This window comes from Delphinapterus leucas, chromosome 20 (genome assembly GCF_059928025.1).
Source record: "Delphinapterus leucas isolate spDelLeu-1000000601 "Yukka" chromosome 20, BTC_Dleu_Yukka2, whole genome shotgun sequence".
NCBI classification, from domain to species: Eukaryota; Metazoa; Chordata; class Mammalia; order Artiodactyla; family Monodontidae; genus Delphinapterus; species Delphinapterus leucas.
In genome coordinates this window covers 49,608,200-49,625,742 of record NC_143148.1, presented here as the reverse complement: position 1 = coordinate 49,625,742, position 17,543 = coordinate 49,608,200, and the positions used below count along the sequence as shown (strand labels likewise).

The following is a 17,543-nucleotide window of genomic DNA, read 5'->3' as shown; positions in this document are numbered from 1 at the left end:
CTGGATGGGTGGGATAGGGAGGGTGGGAGGGAGGGAGACGCACGAGGGAAGAGATATGGGAACATATGTATATGTATAACTGATTCACTTTGTTATGAAGCAGAAACTAACACACCATTGTAAAGCAATTATACTCCAATAAAGATGTAAAAAATAAATTAATTAAAATTTTTTTAAAAAGTAAGTTCATAAACCATTACAGACCATAACAGGCATTCTGATCAAGATTAAAAGAAGCCTGGGGTCACTTTAGTTAAGGTAGTTGGGAAAGCTCAGTTCTCAGGTCTAGAAACCTGATGCTAAAGCAGATGGTAATCAATAATCTTCTTACTCTTGTCAGTCTTCAAGTCCTAAACTTGTCCGCATAAAATAATTACTCTTATGCTTAATTTTAAGATGGCTAGACATTCTCCCAACACATTCTCGCATTCATTATCATGAAAGGAAGCTCTGAGGATGCTGAGAAACTCCAGTGGCAGTCAGTAACTCAGCTCTCAGATTTCACATGCAATGTGAACAATACCCTTCGGGAAAAAAAAGCTAAATATAATTGAGAATGTAAGTACAATGTCAGTACAGGGAAACTTCAAGTTATATCCGTGTAATATATGTACAAGGATTTCCATAAAACAAAGGAATTCAGGATGGTCCCTATCAGTATTACTTTAGATAGAAAACTCACTTATAAACGCTATTTACAGAACTTATCTGATATATAAAAAGCATGCGATTTTAAACAATCATCATAAAACGTTGTGCTATGATAAATACAGTTAACGATATAAAAATCTGGAACTATCTGAAAAAAAATAATCTTTTGAGAGACAGAGGGAGAGAGAGGAAGAGAGTATCTGGATTTTCTCCAAGGATGCTGGTGGGAGAGACAGGTCTCTCTTGGAACTGATATCACCACTGTTAAGGAAATTGAAAAAGCTGGAAAATAAATCAAAGGAATAACTTCATGTCCTCTCAATGTCATGCTGGAGCTTTTTAAAAGAAGCCCGTCTAATTAATTCTAGGTGAATTCACAAATATATCTTATTTTACTATTTATTACTGATGAGGGCCAGTCTCTAAGTTACATGTTAACTTATAGTTTTGGTTTTTTTTGTTTTCCCAGTAGAGATGCAAACAACTTCCATCAGATAGAAAATATATCCCCGAAGGTTATGGTTTTATTGCCCTGTTGGACGTTAAACATTTGTGTACTTAACCTAGTGATAGTAATTCAACATTCTTTTTTCCAGCTTTTAGGAACCACTTGCATTCTTGGCCTATGGCCCCTTCCTTCTTGTATAGGACCAGCATCATAGCATCTTCAAATTTCTCTCTTTCTCATTATCTCTCATGTTTGCATTCACAGTCACATCTCCTTCTCTAACTCTGATCCTGTCACGTCTCTTTTATAAGGACCCCTGTGACTACACTGGGTCCACCTGGATGATCCAGGATAATCTCCCCAACTCAAGACCCGTAAATTAATCACAACTGTAAAGTACCTTTGTCATATAATGTAACATATTTACGGTTACAGAGCATTATTCTATCACAGCAAGTTACCTGCTCTCTTTGTCCCTGTTCCTTCATCTGTAACATGGGAATAATAGTACATTCTTTTCTTTAAGTGAAGTATAGGTGATTTACAATATTTTGTTAATAACAGTATATTCTTCATAGGTCTGTTGTATGAATGCATATCTACACAATTTTTGGAAGTTGCTAGTATATAATTAGAATTCAATAAATTGTTAACTACTATTAATTATTAGAACACTGGGCAGGGAAAGAGGGATAGCAAAAATAGTTTAATAAATACATTTGGTGTGTTTATTTTTTAAAAGTGGACTCTAAAAAATAATGAATTTCTGAAGTGCACAAGAAATGCTCAATTACCAATGTCATTGCCAGGTTAGGCAGCAATAATGATTTTGAGCCATCTGTGGGTTCTGTGGCTTTTTCTCTGTCTGTCAGCAAATGCCTGAGCTGACTCACCATGGCAATTGTCGGTGACCTGAATCCTCCTCAGTGAATACCTCCATCTCAGATCTTCTCATTTAGAGCAGGAAGCAAGGAAAGAGGTGGCTCACAAAGACTGCAGGCCCTACTCTCATTATCAATTCTCCCCGTGACCCTGGGAAAGAGATGTAGCCTGCTTGATTTGCATGATTCAGAAATATAATCTCCCGTAGAATAAAGAGTTTTCTGAAAGAAAATATTCCTATTTCTTTCAGGGAGTTGTGTGAGAAGTGGAATTGCTGAAACACATATCCTGCGCTCCTTCTCCAGCGCATATTTATGGAGACCTTTCCGCGAACACAGTGGAAGACACAGTAATGCATAACACGAAGAGCATTATTTTTTCCAGGAGCTTACGGTCTAGCAGGGAAGACACACGTCCCTGAGATGTGATTATTCATGCTTCACTTCTGCATCAGGGCTGGGTCCCGAACGATTTCTAACACGTGCAGGAGGAGTTGAACCTCTCGGCCTCAGAGAAGGACGTTAACTAAAGGGCAGAAATGCTTCACCTCCGTGAGCAGCAAACTGCTTTTCTACCTCTGCATGTGTCACATGCAAACACACTCCTCACTGTCATATCTTCCACTTGACCCAGTACCGTTCCCTCTCCCTTGCATCCTATCCCTGCTCCAGAAGTTTGAGGCTTCTCCAGTTGTGAGGGGCTGCCATTTGAAAAAGCAATGTCTTCCCCACCCTGTAAGTGAATTACTAAGAAAAACACATCCAAGCGCATGATTTCTCAAATTGGGGTCCGTGGTCACACCACGTGAGAATCACCTAAGGAGAATCTCTTGTGGCCTCCGTAAACATTCAGCAAACATCCTGCGCTCTGCCTGATGTCCGCTAATTTAGAATCTCTGAAAGACAACCCAAGAGTATAGGTTCCTGAGTGATCCTGAGGCAGATGACAGCATAAGGGTTATTTGACAAGAAGAAGAGGTAGCTTACACAAACCTGTTCTCTGAAAATGAACAACCTCATTGCACACTGAATTGTACCATGGAAAACAAAATTGTTTTATTTATCTATACCATAGGTGGTACTTGCAGAAAATTGTGGAGGTGGTAGTGACTTGTCCCTGAAACGTCTTTCAGGGAGAAATGGATTCTGTGAGTTAAACCATGAATCATAGCATTATTGATGAGATCAGTTGACTAAGAAACTTAAAAGAGAAAAATTGGAATAGAAAATGCATGAAATGGAAAACAAATCATTAAAAATAGAAAATTCACTTTATTGAAGGTCATGAAAGAGTTCTTGAAAAAGACATGAGACTCTTCTAATAATTCTTTGGGAATCATCCCAAAAACACAAATAGAAAAAGAGTGCTACCACTAGAGAAAACAGCTATGGACCAAACTCTTCTGGGCTAAATTGAATTCAGTCTTAAACACTGATCATACTGCCTCTCTATTTAAAAATTACTACCTATAAATCACTAAACAAACAGAGGTCCAATTTTGACTTCTAAAAAACATTAATCAGACTGAGTCACTGTTAAACTATTATATAGTGAAATATTAAAGCTACAGCATGATGTATAGGCACGTGAGATCTGCATTACAGAATTGTGCTTTTAAAGAGATGGAGAGGAGAGACCAAGCACTTGAGAAATCAACAGGAAATGGGTTGTTCTATTTTTGCATAGCAGCATAAAAGAACACAGAATGATTTAAGGGACTCTCAGGTTTAAAACAACTAAAATTAATATGGTAAAAAGGAAGAAGGCACAGGATCAAATGCTGTATATAACCACAGGGAAAAGGTGACTTTACTATCACGGTTTTTGTTTTGTTTTTTTCCAGTACGTGGGCCTCTCACTGCTGTGGCCTCTCCCGCTGCGGAGCACAGGCTCCGGACGCGCAGGCTCAGCGGCCATGGCTCACAGGCCCAGCCACTCCGCGGCATATGGGATCTCCCCGGACCGGGGCACGAACCCGTGTCCCCTGCATCGGCAGGCGGACTCTCAACCACTGCGCCACCAGGGAAGTCCACTATCATGGCTTTAAACAGACTGAGTTAAGGTCAGTGATAACACTCCAGGAGGTTATGGGAGCAAACATCATCATGGCCACTTACGTATCAATTTAAATTAACCTTTTAAATAGATTTGAAATCGGTAACATCTACTTCATCAAGGACGCTGGAGTGTATCATTGGAGGATGTAAGCTGGATTTCCGTTTCTAATATTTATTTGTTATTTTTGTGATGTCACAGAAATCACTTAAGTGCCAATTCTCAATTTCCTTATTTGGAATATGTGGAGAATAATTCCAACCTTTCATGCTATACCAAAAAAGCTGTTGGCACCCGAGGGAAATATCAAAATGCCTTGACAGTTATTATTTAGTATGCTATTATTATCATTTTAATAATAACAACTTTTGAAATTTCATATGTTCATCTCAGAGATATTTCTCTTTTCGTCAGTTGCTACTGCTTGAGGATAATAAATTTGGATGTTTACATATTTATTCATTTTTTGGTTTATATCGTGGCTAATCAGATATTTTTCTTAATACCTCCACTTAACAAATAGTTACTGAACGTTTACTGTGCCAAGCTCTACAGTAGGAGGCTGCGTAACAGGGAGCACATTCCATCCTCATGGATCCTCCAATCAGAAGGAAAAGAAAGACATCACGTAACTCATCCCATCTGAACAGATGTTTTTACAAATTGTTAAGTGGAACTTGAAGGAAAAGGACAGGGTAATATCAGAGGTTTGAGCAGACAGGTCTAAATTAGGTTGTTGATTAGGGACGACATCTCTGAGGAAATGATATTTAAGTTGAGTAGATCACCACCTATGAGAACATCTAGGGTCAGGAAAGGAAGAGAAGGTCGGGGGAGAAGAGGGTGAGAAGAGCTGGGAGGGTGGGAGAGTCTGGAGAGGGATGGATGGTGTGGCAGAAACTAAATGGAAGAGTTCCACAGGGAGCTGAATTACTGGCAGATCACCTTGACCCTGTGAAAGCTTGGTTCCAGGTTTTTCTTGGACAGGTCTATTTAGGATTTGTCCTTAGTCCCAGGACGTAACAATTGGTCCTCAGTTACGGTGTTTATTCCTAAGGCAGTGCCTTTCTGGCTTTTCAGGTAAAAGCCCAAAGTGTTTAACAAGTCTGTCTAAATTGGCAGAACTTGGACTCCAAAGGTATCCTTCCCAGAACTAGGCAGATGCTGGATGAAGTCCTCAGGACTTGAGTCGCCCAGCTCTTGCTTTTGCCTGGTGCATAGTGGGCATGGGTAAGTCAGGGATCAGGCAAGGATTTAAGGGGAATGTGTATGCAGGAGTCAGGGCTCTCCCTCTCTGACACCCTCCTTTTCAGTATTCCACCCTAAATTTCTAATCACTCTGACAGTCTTGAACTCTGACCTCTGTCTCCTCAGCCTAGTAAAATCTGGCTACTTGCTGCTTGGGTATTATGACGTTCTTAGGAAAAAGTCAGTTAAATATGGATCTCCAGGAGTTTGCTTTCCATCTTTCAAGAATCAAGTCCTCTCAAGTTGCTGCCTGTTTTGAGCTGAATTTCAAAGCCCTGAAGCATTTTTTTTAATGTATTTTACTCAGCCACTATAATTGCTGTGGGCAGCAAGATAGTCCAATAAAAGCTACTCTGTTATGACTGGTACCTAAAAGCAAATCTCTCTCTTTTTGTAAAATTTTATAACTATTGACTTGTCCATTAATTTATTTAGGATTGCAAAATGGGCATATACTGATTCTACTATTCCTTGTTTATTTATATAAATATAACTTTAAAGAAAAATCCCCTCTAATCTTCTATTTGATTACCTTGAGGTACAGATTACACAGGAAGAGTAGGGTAAATGCTTGATGTTTTCTCTTCATTTATTACCTTTCAAAATAATGAGTCGATTCCTTAATAGTTCTCCTAGGTGACCAATGAGGGTTCTTTTTTTAGTATTATCATGAACCCATTCACTTAAATATAGTTAATATGTTTCAAAACTGCAGCTACTATCTTTATCGATGCTAAAATATTTCCATCTTTGGTCAGTGAGAGCCCCTTCAGTTGGCTGAGTTCTTTTGACATTATTCTGGTGGGTTTTCATAGTCTCCTTATTTTCTGGCATTCTAAAAGCTAACCTCATTTTAATTTTAATATAACTTCACGTATCATCAAATTAAAATCTTAAGACTATAAACTTTGCAAAGAATTAGAATTTACCCACTTTGATTTTAGGCCAACGTGAATCCATCTTCTTTTTAAACTCTGACATAAAATAGGATCCCTCAGCTACAGTATTAGCTGATAAACAATCTGAGAGTAGGGACTGTATTTAAAGCACCTTGTCAAGATTTTATGTTGACATGTTGGAGCTACTTAATAAGTAGGTATTGGATTCAATCACAACTATTTTTTAGGGTAAATCTAACACCTTTCCTGCTTTTCCTTTTTCCCCAACCCAACAAGTGGTGTGAGAGAGCTGCATCCTGAGTAGACAGAAGGCTATTACTTAGTTTTCTTTCAGTATTTTTTCACCCAGATAAACAGTTGCACTTTTCACGTTACTTTCTTATATTTCCTACTAATAATTTTCTAAATGGAAATCTACAGATGTAAGTAGTTCCAACTTCCAGTATTTTTTACATCATGAAATGCATCCTCTTATTTTAAGTTAACATGAGTTTTGTAATTTCTGACTTATTTCCATTTACTAAATAGAATCCATCATTTTCTCTCACACAGTCTGCATTTAAGCAAATAAACGTAATAGTGTAACACGTCTGTACATTTCTTCTCTGCCAATCCTCTCACTCAGTTTTCCCTGTGCTCTATGCCTGATCTTTAATGGACTGAATATGACACTTGGATGACGGGAAAAGCCTTCCTGAATTTCCCCAGACCTACCCCCTTTCATTCATCTATCTGTCCAGAGGACTAATACCAAAAAAGGACCATCCGATTTCAATACAGTATAATGTGTGTATGATGTGACCAGGAGCAGAACACATCCTCTGACCTAAACAGGAAGTACTAGAGAAGTTGTTGGAAACAGTGATTTCTATGCAGAGAAAAGACAATGAGTAAAAGAGTTATCTAGGTAGGGGAATGAAGGCTAGATGTGTGGTGATCGCCCTATGCTTCACGAAAAGATCCTAAGACTAGAAAAATCATGAAATCACAGCACTTCAAAGAAACTGTAATTATTTCACTGCGGCCGGGCAGTTGGATGCTTTTATTCTGCTGAGGACGAGGAAGGAGAGATCGTGGATCGAAAAATGAGAGCGTTTAAACAGCTAGAGAAAAGAAGCTAAGAATCTCTACTCAGGGCGATTGCTTCAGCAATTCACCCACCATTAACCATTATCTCCTGTGGCTTAATTGCTACTTCTTAAGCACTCCTCAGACTCACTCACTTGCACCCAGTTATTTTCCTTTCTTGCCTTTGTTTACCATTGTTTACCCTTTGGGACACACTGAGCAGAGTAGTAGTTCTTCATCATCAAACACTGTCTTTTCTTTTTCTTTCTTCCACAAGTTGTATTTCCTTACCTACACCTCTTGTCTAGATCTGTAAACATGTTCACAGTGGCTATGGCCAAGACATCTGAAATTTATACTTTCCCTTTGAACCCATAAAATTTAGCTTCTGCTTCTCTCATTACTCAGGAAACAACATCAGGTTTACTGACATAAAAGTAGAACATGCTCTTTGATATGGATTTTTCCATTCACTTGATGCTCCTTCAGAACAAGTTACTGTTCTAATTCAGGGTAATAAAACCGTGTGTGGTTCTCACAACAGCCACCTTCCCAGCAATATTCACAGGGCCAGCTTGCATCTATAACTTCAGCCAACACACATATTAGGCACAAGGGGCCGGGGGGATCTGGCATAAAAATGCACACTACCTGAAAAACAGTATAAAGGACCTGTTTTAATTATGACAAATGCATTTCTGTTTTTCAAAGACATGAGTAGTTGTATAAACATAGCTTTAAACTTTAATTATCAACAGTAAGTGGAAAGGTTCTGATTTAATAACTAATGATATTCTATAGGTTTCAATTCTGTAACTTCACCCCAGAGGATGTGAAGTTCCAATCTTCCGTATTTCACAGTCACTTAAACTCAATGAGTCAGCGATGGAATTAATTCTCTCTCCTGCTCCCTTCCAGAACTTATTTGTTCCCCAGCGCCCCCTCCCAGTAAATGACACCACCTTCCAGACAGCTGTTCAAATCTGATAACTCAGTGTCCCCTCTCATACAATCACTAAATTCTCTTGATTCAATAGTAGCCTCAGCGTACTGTGAATCTGATTCAAGTCAGGAGAACTCTCTCTCCTCATTGCTGGTCCTCTAGTTTGAGACTCCAGCTGTCACTTGTACAAAGGAGTTCAGAAGCCTCCCAACTGAGCTGCTGCCTCTAATCTCTACTCCTCATTTAGCCCTCCAATCTGTACCCCTCATTTCAGTCTGAATGACCATTCTCAAATACAAACTGATCCCTCCAAGCAATCCTCATTCCCGTTCTTGACTAGAAGACACCGCTTCTCCTATTTGGACCATTCTCCCAGCCTCTCATGTGAACATATCTGCACCTTAATTTCAAAACCTATTTCCGTAAACTTTCTCATACTAACCTCAATTTATCAATCACGTTATTCCTAACACCCTACACTAACGCTACCATATTTTGCATTGAGTCTGTGTAATTTTTATGACATTGCACATTCTCACCTTTAAGAAAAAATGTATTACTTTAAATTCCTCCCTATACCCAACAGCTAGTAGATTTCTCTTTCAGCAAGTGTCAACAGGCATTTAAAGGATGAACACATGTATGATTCATCACGAGTACTGGTTTTGGAAGGTGATGGATCTAATTTTAAATCCTAGGTCTAACACAGGCTGTGTAATCCCAAAGTTCTTAATTTCTCTAAATCCACTTTCGACCGTGTCAGGAGACTTGAAGCACCCTGGTATACAACATTCTTGAGTGAGTCACTTAGGCAAAGCCCACCCAAAAGTCATATTAACTTGGTGCAGGCAATGGGAACACACAAGCTGGCAGGTTGGATGCAATCCTCCAGGCCTTCCTCAAGCTCACAAGAGGCCCACTTCATTGCCGGCACATACAGGTGCGCTGGGACTGGGATCCGCGAGAACCCTGCTCATGTCGCACCCTCCCACACTTTTCCTTTTTTTAAGGATTGCGGAAGAATAGCCTTGCATATCTGGAGAAAATCCAGTCTGATCTTGGATCTGGGCTACTCAGGAGAGTTGCAGACAAAATCTTGAGCGGGCTTCTTTTGCTGACCTACAGTTCTTCCTTTTGAGGGCAGGGGACACTGCTGGTCCCAGCTATTTCTGTGCCAGACAACCCAGAGCAAGCCACAGGGGTCATTCAGCAGACCATAAAATGGTAATATCCAAGTACCGACTTCACTGTGTTGTGGAAATGGTAAAAAATAGTACCTGACACATATTAAGTGTTCAGTAAATGATGATTAAATAGTATCATGCTTTAGTAAACTAATATTCTGCAAGGCTAATGGTACGCAGAGGTGGAGAATAAGAGTGTTGACTATGGTGTAATTGAGGAATTAAAGTCAATTTGGTCAAATACATTCCCACAAGGCATTCACACCCAACACATTTTGAGGTTATTTTCGGTCATCTGTGAGAGTATTCTTCCATTAAGTTTATTTTTTTTTCTCTTTTATCCAAAGTTATCTGAAAGCCACTTTACATTGAATCCTGCTGTACCATTTTACCATGTGTTTATGTTTGAGTTTAAAATGTTGGCTCTCACTATTGACCCTTCAACCGTGGGTCCATGAGAAAAGGAGGTTGACTAAGTGCCCGGATGATGTGCTTACTCCAAGAGACAGCAGATGAATTAACAGCAAAAAGAATGTTTCATGGGGTTGCGGGGCGGGTGGGGGGGAATCTGAGTTATCACCCAGCACGCGGCAGCAGAGAACTCAAAGGAGCCTGCACCCCATCAGTCACTTCATAGGGACGTTACTGTGGGAAAACAGCATCAATAGCCTTGTTAAACTAACGCTGAATTTACATGCGAGATCGAAAGTGTATTAAGTGTGTGCTGCTGGGGAAACTGCTTAATACTTCTGAGACTCCATTAGATGGGTGATCTTTAGGATTAAATTAGTACGTCTATAAAAACTATTATCTGACGCAGAATAAGTGCTCAGTAACTGTTTGCTATTATTATACAGTGATAAATAAATATTTTGCAAGGTAGACGCTCTGAATCAGTAACTATAAATATGAATCATTTTGGAGTTTGCTTTGCTGATTGCCCATTGTGTGGCACGGGCTTTATTAAAACTCTACGATCCAAAGACAAATAAGACTGACTGTCCAGATTCTGTGCTCCAGAATCGCAAGTTTGGGTGGGACGTTTTTTTTAAGGATGATTTTATTCAAGTGGGATCATTGTAAAGGGAGGAGCTAACACATACCAGGAGCAGCTAAGCTGAACTGCAGAAGCCAAGAAAGCTAGAAGGAAGTCGGGTAGATGATGAGAAGTAAGCTGCCCATGGCTCATCTCTGATTTAACGGCTGGAGGAGGCATGAGAATAAGCTGGGGTTCTGGAGTCTGGCAGGCTTGGCTGCAAACCCAGCTCTGTCACTTCCTGTCTGGGTGGTTGGAACAAGTCAACGTGGAATCCCTAAGCTCTAGCTTCCTCATTTGCAAAGTAGGGGAATGGAACAAGTTACCTGATAATATTTATCCGGACTTTGTTTGGAATTATAGACTAGCTGGTTAATATGGTATTAGACATATAATAAGCACTCAAGAAAAATTTGTTACGTCTAGAATTATAAAAATTAATCCTATTAACATTAGTGCTATTGCTACTAATACTATTATGACAATTCTGCCAACGTGGTTTCTCTGTCTGACACAGGATAGACAACTTCAACAAGCTGCCTGCCCTCTATATGACATGCCTTCCTTTTACATAAATAAAGTGAACCTGAAAAAGGGATGAAATACACGTGAAGAAAGCTTTAGTGGCTAAAAAAAATAAAGGAGGTTTACTAGAGGAATAAGCATGCAGTGGACTGAACAGTCATGGGTTCTCTTCCAGGTTCTTCTGTGGACCAAGCTGTGAGACGCTGGGCAAATTACCGACTCTCTCCAAACCTCAGACTGCTCGTCTGATAATCGTAGATCATGTTAACTAACGACAGGATGGTGTGGCTTGAGGTGGGCTATCAAGAACTCTCAGGTCTCTGTCCCACAAAAAGACATAATAAAATACTTCATTCAGAGGAGACTAAGTGAAACCTGTGGTTTCTATCTTTTATGTGAAAGTATTTCAAACACATCTTACACTTTGGCAGGGGGGTCTTTACCTTTTCTATGAATTTATGCACAGAGCACAGCATATTTATGAGTGAGTTTCGTGGCATAGTATTTTTAGGCTGTAGAGAAAAACATTCTGTGGTCTCAAAACAGATGACTGGTTTTACTAAATGGGCCACTGTCTTTTATTAAATTTAGGGTGCCCGAATGGAACATCATCACATATAGTCTATGGGGGGGACATTCTAACATTTAAAAGTTAAGATCTGGTCCAAAATATCAGATTTGGACAAATGGATTCACATATGTCTACAAACATGTACCTCTATCTATCTATCTCTGTAACGATTTGTCTATCTGTAAAATGCTTCCATTTCTGATTTAAAATATAAAAGCTGAACACGTAAGTCAATATTGCCATGTATGGGCACAAATAAAGCTTCCCACAGAAACTGCTCCCGTTTTTATGTCTCTTTACGTAGCTCTTCAATCAATTTCAGCACAGTTTGGCTTTTAAAACATCTCCTTTGATATCTATTCCACTGTGTTGGATAAACAAACACTTACTATATGCACATCCAAACACCTCGATTCGCATTCCAATTCTGCCCCTGGGGTTCCACTCTAAAGGGATGAAGCGCAGAAATCTGGCTTTGATAGAAGGCTGGAGTCTATAGTACACAACACTGTCTGCATTTGCATTTCCTGAAAATCCCTAGAAGAAAAGAGAAAAGAAGGAAATCAATGTACCTGGAGAAGGTCTATTTCACTTTGTCTCCTACAATGTCAACAAGCAATGTATGATTTGCTTTTTTACTATAAAATAGCAACCTTCTTTAAGAAGATCATATTGTTAACAGTTATGCCATAACATATCTTCATCCGCATAAGTTACTATTGTCTAAACCTTTTTCTATCTAGCAGTTTAAATTCCATCACCTGCAGCAAGCCAGCTTTCAACTATGAAACCCCCAGTAAAGTTTGTTTCTATAAGGTGCAGACGAAACATAAAAGTTACGGACATTGTGAACCATGAGAAATATTGAGAACATCTTCTTCCTGTATTCAAAAGCTAGGATCTGATTCAGCATAGAAGTTGCTCACATCATTGATGAATGAGTAAGGTTATGACTTGTTTGTATTGTTTCACTTTATCTTACTCAGTAACATAAATGAAGCTTATCAACAGACATTCAAGTCAGAGCTACACTCTGAGAATAGGTTGTTAAACTTCATTCACCACAAGGCTGGATACACACCTTAAAAACTGTTGTTGCGTGTCACTTTTATTCAATAAAAAATAATAAAATAAAAGCACCTGTATTTAAAAAATTGTTAAGGGAAATTGGAATCAGTAATCATCTGGAAAGACCTGAAATTAGACTTACAGATTTTAGATTTGGAAGCTAGAAAGACCATAGGAATGATGCTGAGCTAGCACCATCAAATTGCAGATGACGAAATTAAACGTCAGAATGATGAAAACAAAATCTCCGGTGTTTGCAAAACTATTATATGGTATGACCAGGAGCTATACTCCTTCCACAATATCAGGATGCATCTACCTAACATATAGCCCACCTGCAAAACCCACACCTAAACAGCTTTTATTTTCTCCTACGTGACATATAGTAAAGCTTCATATGTGAAAAAGTTAGGATGAAGCAGTTGTTCTCAATAATTGATATTTAATTTTTATTTCAGCTTCTCCTCTTCCACCTCTTCCTTCCTTTCCTCCCTCCTTTTCTCCTTCTTGTCTTCCCCTCCTCCTCCTCCTTCTTTTTTTGTTTAACTGTAACAATCAGGATACGTAGGAACTATTGAAATAAGGGATGATGCTACGACCTATTCAGCCGCATGGTAGGTCCCCTTACCATGACTGGATCAACGAATGAGGTCACCCTCACGTAGATCATACCAAACAAAGCAAATGTTTTAGGAACACCAATACCCAGGGAGTTTATTCATTTGCCTACTTTTCTTTCTACTTCACAAATATCTCTTTACCAACATTTACTAAAATATTTTCTAACACAGTAAAAATAAAAAGTAAGGTTGGGTTTTTCAGTCAAATTAATTTGATTTGACTCCTCTTATCAGTCAACTCTACTTCCTGCCCCCCAATGCCCCCCACCCCAGTACCTCATACACCCAATTTTCAGGCTCACACAAAATAGACAGTTCTATGATGGTGCCTCCAAATTATATCCCAAATCTGGGCATCTCCCTTCATCTCAGCTACAACCACCAGGTTCAACAAAGCATTATCTCTCCAGAGCTACTTCAATGGCCTCTTCCTCATGTTTTTAGTCTTCTGTTTCCTATCACCATCCCCATCCCCATCCATATCCCTAAATCTCTTTCCCTCTGAGCAGTCAGTAAGATTTTTAAAGGTAAGACAAACTCTGTTACCCCCACTGCTTCCTTTACCACTTAGAAGAAAATCCAAATTCCTTATCAAACATAACACAGTCTTTGGCAATCTCCTCTATGATGCTTTGAGCACAGGGAACCCCCGTGTAGAAGCCAAGCTCAGTCCTTCTGAGGGCCTTTGTGCCAGCTGTTCATTCTGCTGTGAAAGTTCTTCCCTCAAGATCTTTGCACAACCAGCTCCTCTTGTCACCTCAGGCCTTGGTCTAAAGAGCACCACCTAAGACAGGCCCTTTTTGATCACAGCTTCTTAAGGAAGTGTACCTGGCACCCCAGCATCTTATCTTTCTGTTTTATCTTCTTCATATTACTCATTATTTGGGGGTCTTTTTTGATTATTTGTTTATCTTATCCCCTTAGAAGACAAACTCTCTAAAGCAGGGACCTTTACTGCCTTCCTTCCATAGTACCTATAATATGGCTTGGCTCAAAGTCGTTCTCAACAAAATATCTGTTGGATGTGTATGTTTGGGAAAGACTGGGCTTAAAAACAAATCAAAGTTCAGCAAGTTTCTTGATTATTGTATCTCTATGAAGATGTCAAATGAGAATGTACAAATGAGCACTGTATCTCCTGAGGGAGGAACAGTTATCCAGCATGTTTCAAACATATTAGGCCCACATCCCTGGCTACTATTTCCCAGAACATAAACAGGAGGAGATCGTTTAATCCCACAGATATTTGGGCTCTGATAACCAGACACTTCTAGAACGTTCCATGCTATTCCACCAGTTGAAATTTCACACTGAGGATTTGATATAAAAGGTTAACTGTATTCTTTATTGTACTACCTAATCCCCATCCTCACTTCACCTTTAGGCACCATGGTCTCCATTTCTGTCAAAACCATGAACATTTGCCTGAAAATGTCCATTTATACCAACGTTTTCTTTAGAATGGCTGAGGAAGGGCAGTTTCATTTAAGACAGTATTTCCCAAACTTGGACTACACATTAAAACTCCCAGTGCTCAGACCCTGGGCATTGTTGTACGTGTGTGTGTGTCTGTCTGTCTGTCTGTCTTTACAGGCTCTGCAAGTCAGGGTAATGTGCCTCCAGGGTTGAGGACCTGGTTTAAAGACATTCAACCCTAATCAGACCTTCTTACACTTCTGATTCTATTTTCCTGGGTACCACTAGCAGGTTAACACAAGACCTAATTATGATTTCTTGCAGTGAACAGCTGGGTGATGAATTAGATAACCCTCCAAAAGATCTCACATTTTTTCAAAATTATTATAAGTTCATAGATGGACATAGATGGCACTCTGTGATCTCAGCATTTTATGGGATTGGGAGAAAAGATGCAGGTGACAATGGCAACAGACAGGTAAAGGGGAAGAGGACGTCTGTAAATGGAAGCCCCTCACAGTTTATCTGATCAATTTATGAGCTATTTGAATTTTGAGAATGTAAAGAAGAAATGTAAATTACTTAGTCTGTATAAGTAATAAAAACATCTGAGCACATTCAAAATTTTAAATGATTATTTCTGACAAGGGATGAGGGAAATTGTGAGATGGGGGATATGGGATTTTTACTTAGCACATTTTAGTCATTTCTGAATTTTTTTAATGAGCATGTATTAATTTTATAATAATTAGCAAAATAAAGTAATGCATAGACATGTAAGTGTATACAGCGACAGAATAGGCAGAAATACCACTTAGTAATGCTCTTGGTACCTTAAATAACATTCTAAGGTTAATGTTACTGGGAAAACATGCACCATTACTACTAGTTAAATATATTTAACTGAACAATAATATCTGCATTGTTTTGTTCCACTTGTTGCTAACTTTTAAAACGTAAGATAATAAAGATTCTGCTGTGGAATTCAATATCTAATGGGAATTTTTTTAGAATGTCTGTGAATGAGACAGGGAATTGATGCTATTCACTTTATAAATGCAAAGTCCAATGCATACTAATGTTCCTAATGTAATTCCCTTGCCTAGAAGACTTTTCTCAATTTGCTATGAAAATTTTTTCACATACTCATAATTCATAAAGGAATGCATGAATTTAAATGTCTCATTCTTTTGAAAAAAATAATTTTATTATGAGAATGTGTATGTCTTCCCTTATATTATATATTCTGAACTTTAGTGCTTGTCCAAATTACCTGAGGTGCTGTCACGCACTAAATCTGTGAGAGGGGCCTTAGAAATCCGCATTTCAATGCAGGGCAAGCTGATTTGTGCTCTTGGTCTTCCGCCTGCTCTTTGAACATTCTTCAGGCTTGTGGATAAATCGTGCTGTTTTTGCCCTCCCTATTTTATTTCAAAACTTTTCAGAGAGGGAAAAGATTTTAGGAGAACAGTTGACTAGGGCTAACCTCCAAAGGGAGAAATAAGTAACAAACGTCTTCTGTGCTATCAATCTGAATGTCTTCAACGTGAAAGCTTGTGTCTCAACATCAGACACAGCAGAAATATATATTATGTAGTTTTAATATTCGCCTCAACCCTGTGAAGTATTTTTGTGGCCACCGTAAAACTGAGGATAACAAAAATTATAGAGCTTATGTGCCTAAAACCACGCAGCTAGAAGGTGACAGAGTAAGGATTTAATTCTATACTTTTCTGAATCAAAAGCCCATAATTTAGCTAAACCATCAAAGACCTCTCTCCAACAGAACGTGAAAGCAAACAACTCACCCTAGAGGAAACCTGATATTTTATCTGAGGCTGTTTCTCCCTTTTTCTCATAATTTATATTTAAAATCTTTGACACATCTGAAAGTAATGCAACTTAGATTATTACTAAACTGGGACACAACTCTACCAGTTGACTTTTATAGACAAAAGGATTGTTCTATTAACTTCACATTTTCGCAAAATTACTACAGCTGAAGGAAAATAAAAGACAAATTTTCAAACATCAATAGGACTCCTGCATATAAACGGTAACCTAATAGATGCATAATGTAGAAGAATATGCCATTAGATCATCAAATATATGAAATATCTACAAGTAAAATTAAGGTGATGTGTCTTACGTGATAAAAATCAAGAAGGCTTAATTGTATTTTTCTTTTCTTTGGGACTTGATGATTTTCAAACTCAATGAGATGCTCAAAGATGGTTTAGAAATGTATTCTAACCAAGATAATTTATGGAGTTAATGAATTAAAGTTTTTCACAGGATTTTAAGTATTTTCAAAGTGCTTCTAAAGTTTATGAAAAAGTGTAATAGCATTAACTTCTTTTGCAAATAGTAATTGAGCAACTCATCTATGAACGCCAAGATGCATAAAGGGAGATGGCCACATATGGCAGTTCATAAGGGGCTCCAAAACACTGCTGTAATAAATTAGAAACATGGGACCATGTGGTTATATAGCAGATCTGTAATTACATGTAAACTCGTCCAGCTCCCACCAAAATAAACAGCAACATTAGTAGAAATTCAATACAACAAACAGGCAAATATTAAAATCCTCTGACCTCTCTTATTCATGTGACTTACATAAGACCTTTTTCCAAGTACAATTCATTTTGACACTGTCAGCTAATATGCAGAAACTAAATATACCATAGCAACATGCTGTCTAATGGAAATCAGCTCTTTATTTTATGATGTTAGTTATAAATCTTTACTAAGTATGCCTCCCATGAGATCTTCTGGTCTAGAAAAGCATAAAAGAAAAGAAAAATAAGAACTACCAAAAAATGGGAAATATGCTAACATAAACCCAGATAAGAATAATGTTTAAACATATGTTGAACAAGACATTGTAACTATATCCAACAAAAGTTGATTCTATCTTGAGTGTGAA

At 38.4% G+C, this 17,543-nt stretch overlaps 1 protein-coding gene across 1 annotated transcript in view; it reads right to left on the bottom strand.

Annotated features, from left to right (window-relative positions):
• The window catches only part of CNTNAP4 (contactin associated protein family member 4), a 268,480-nt gene that overhangs the window by 104,861 nt on the left and 146,076 nt on the right, over positions 1–17,543 (bottom strand). The window contains exon 4 of the mRNA XM_022583147.2: positions 11,900–12,047. Coding sequence (XP_022438855.2) covers positions 11,900–12,047 — 148 coding nt within the window. The remainder of the gene's footprint in view (positions 1–11,899; positions 12,048–17,543) is intronic.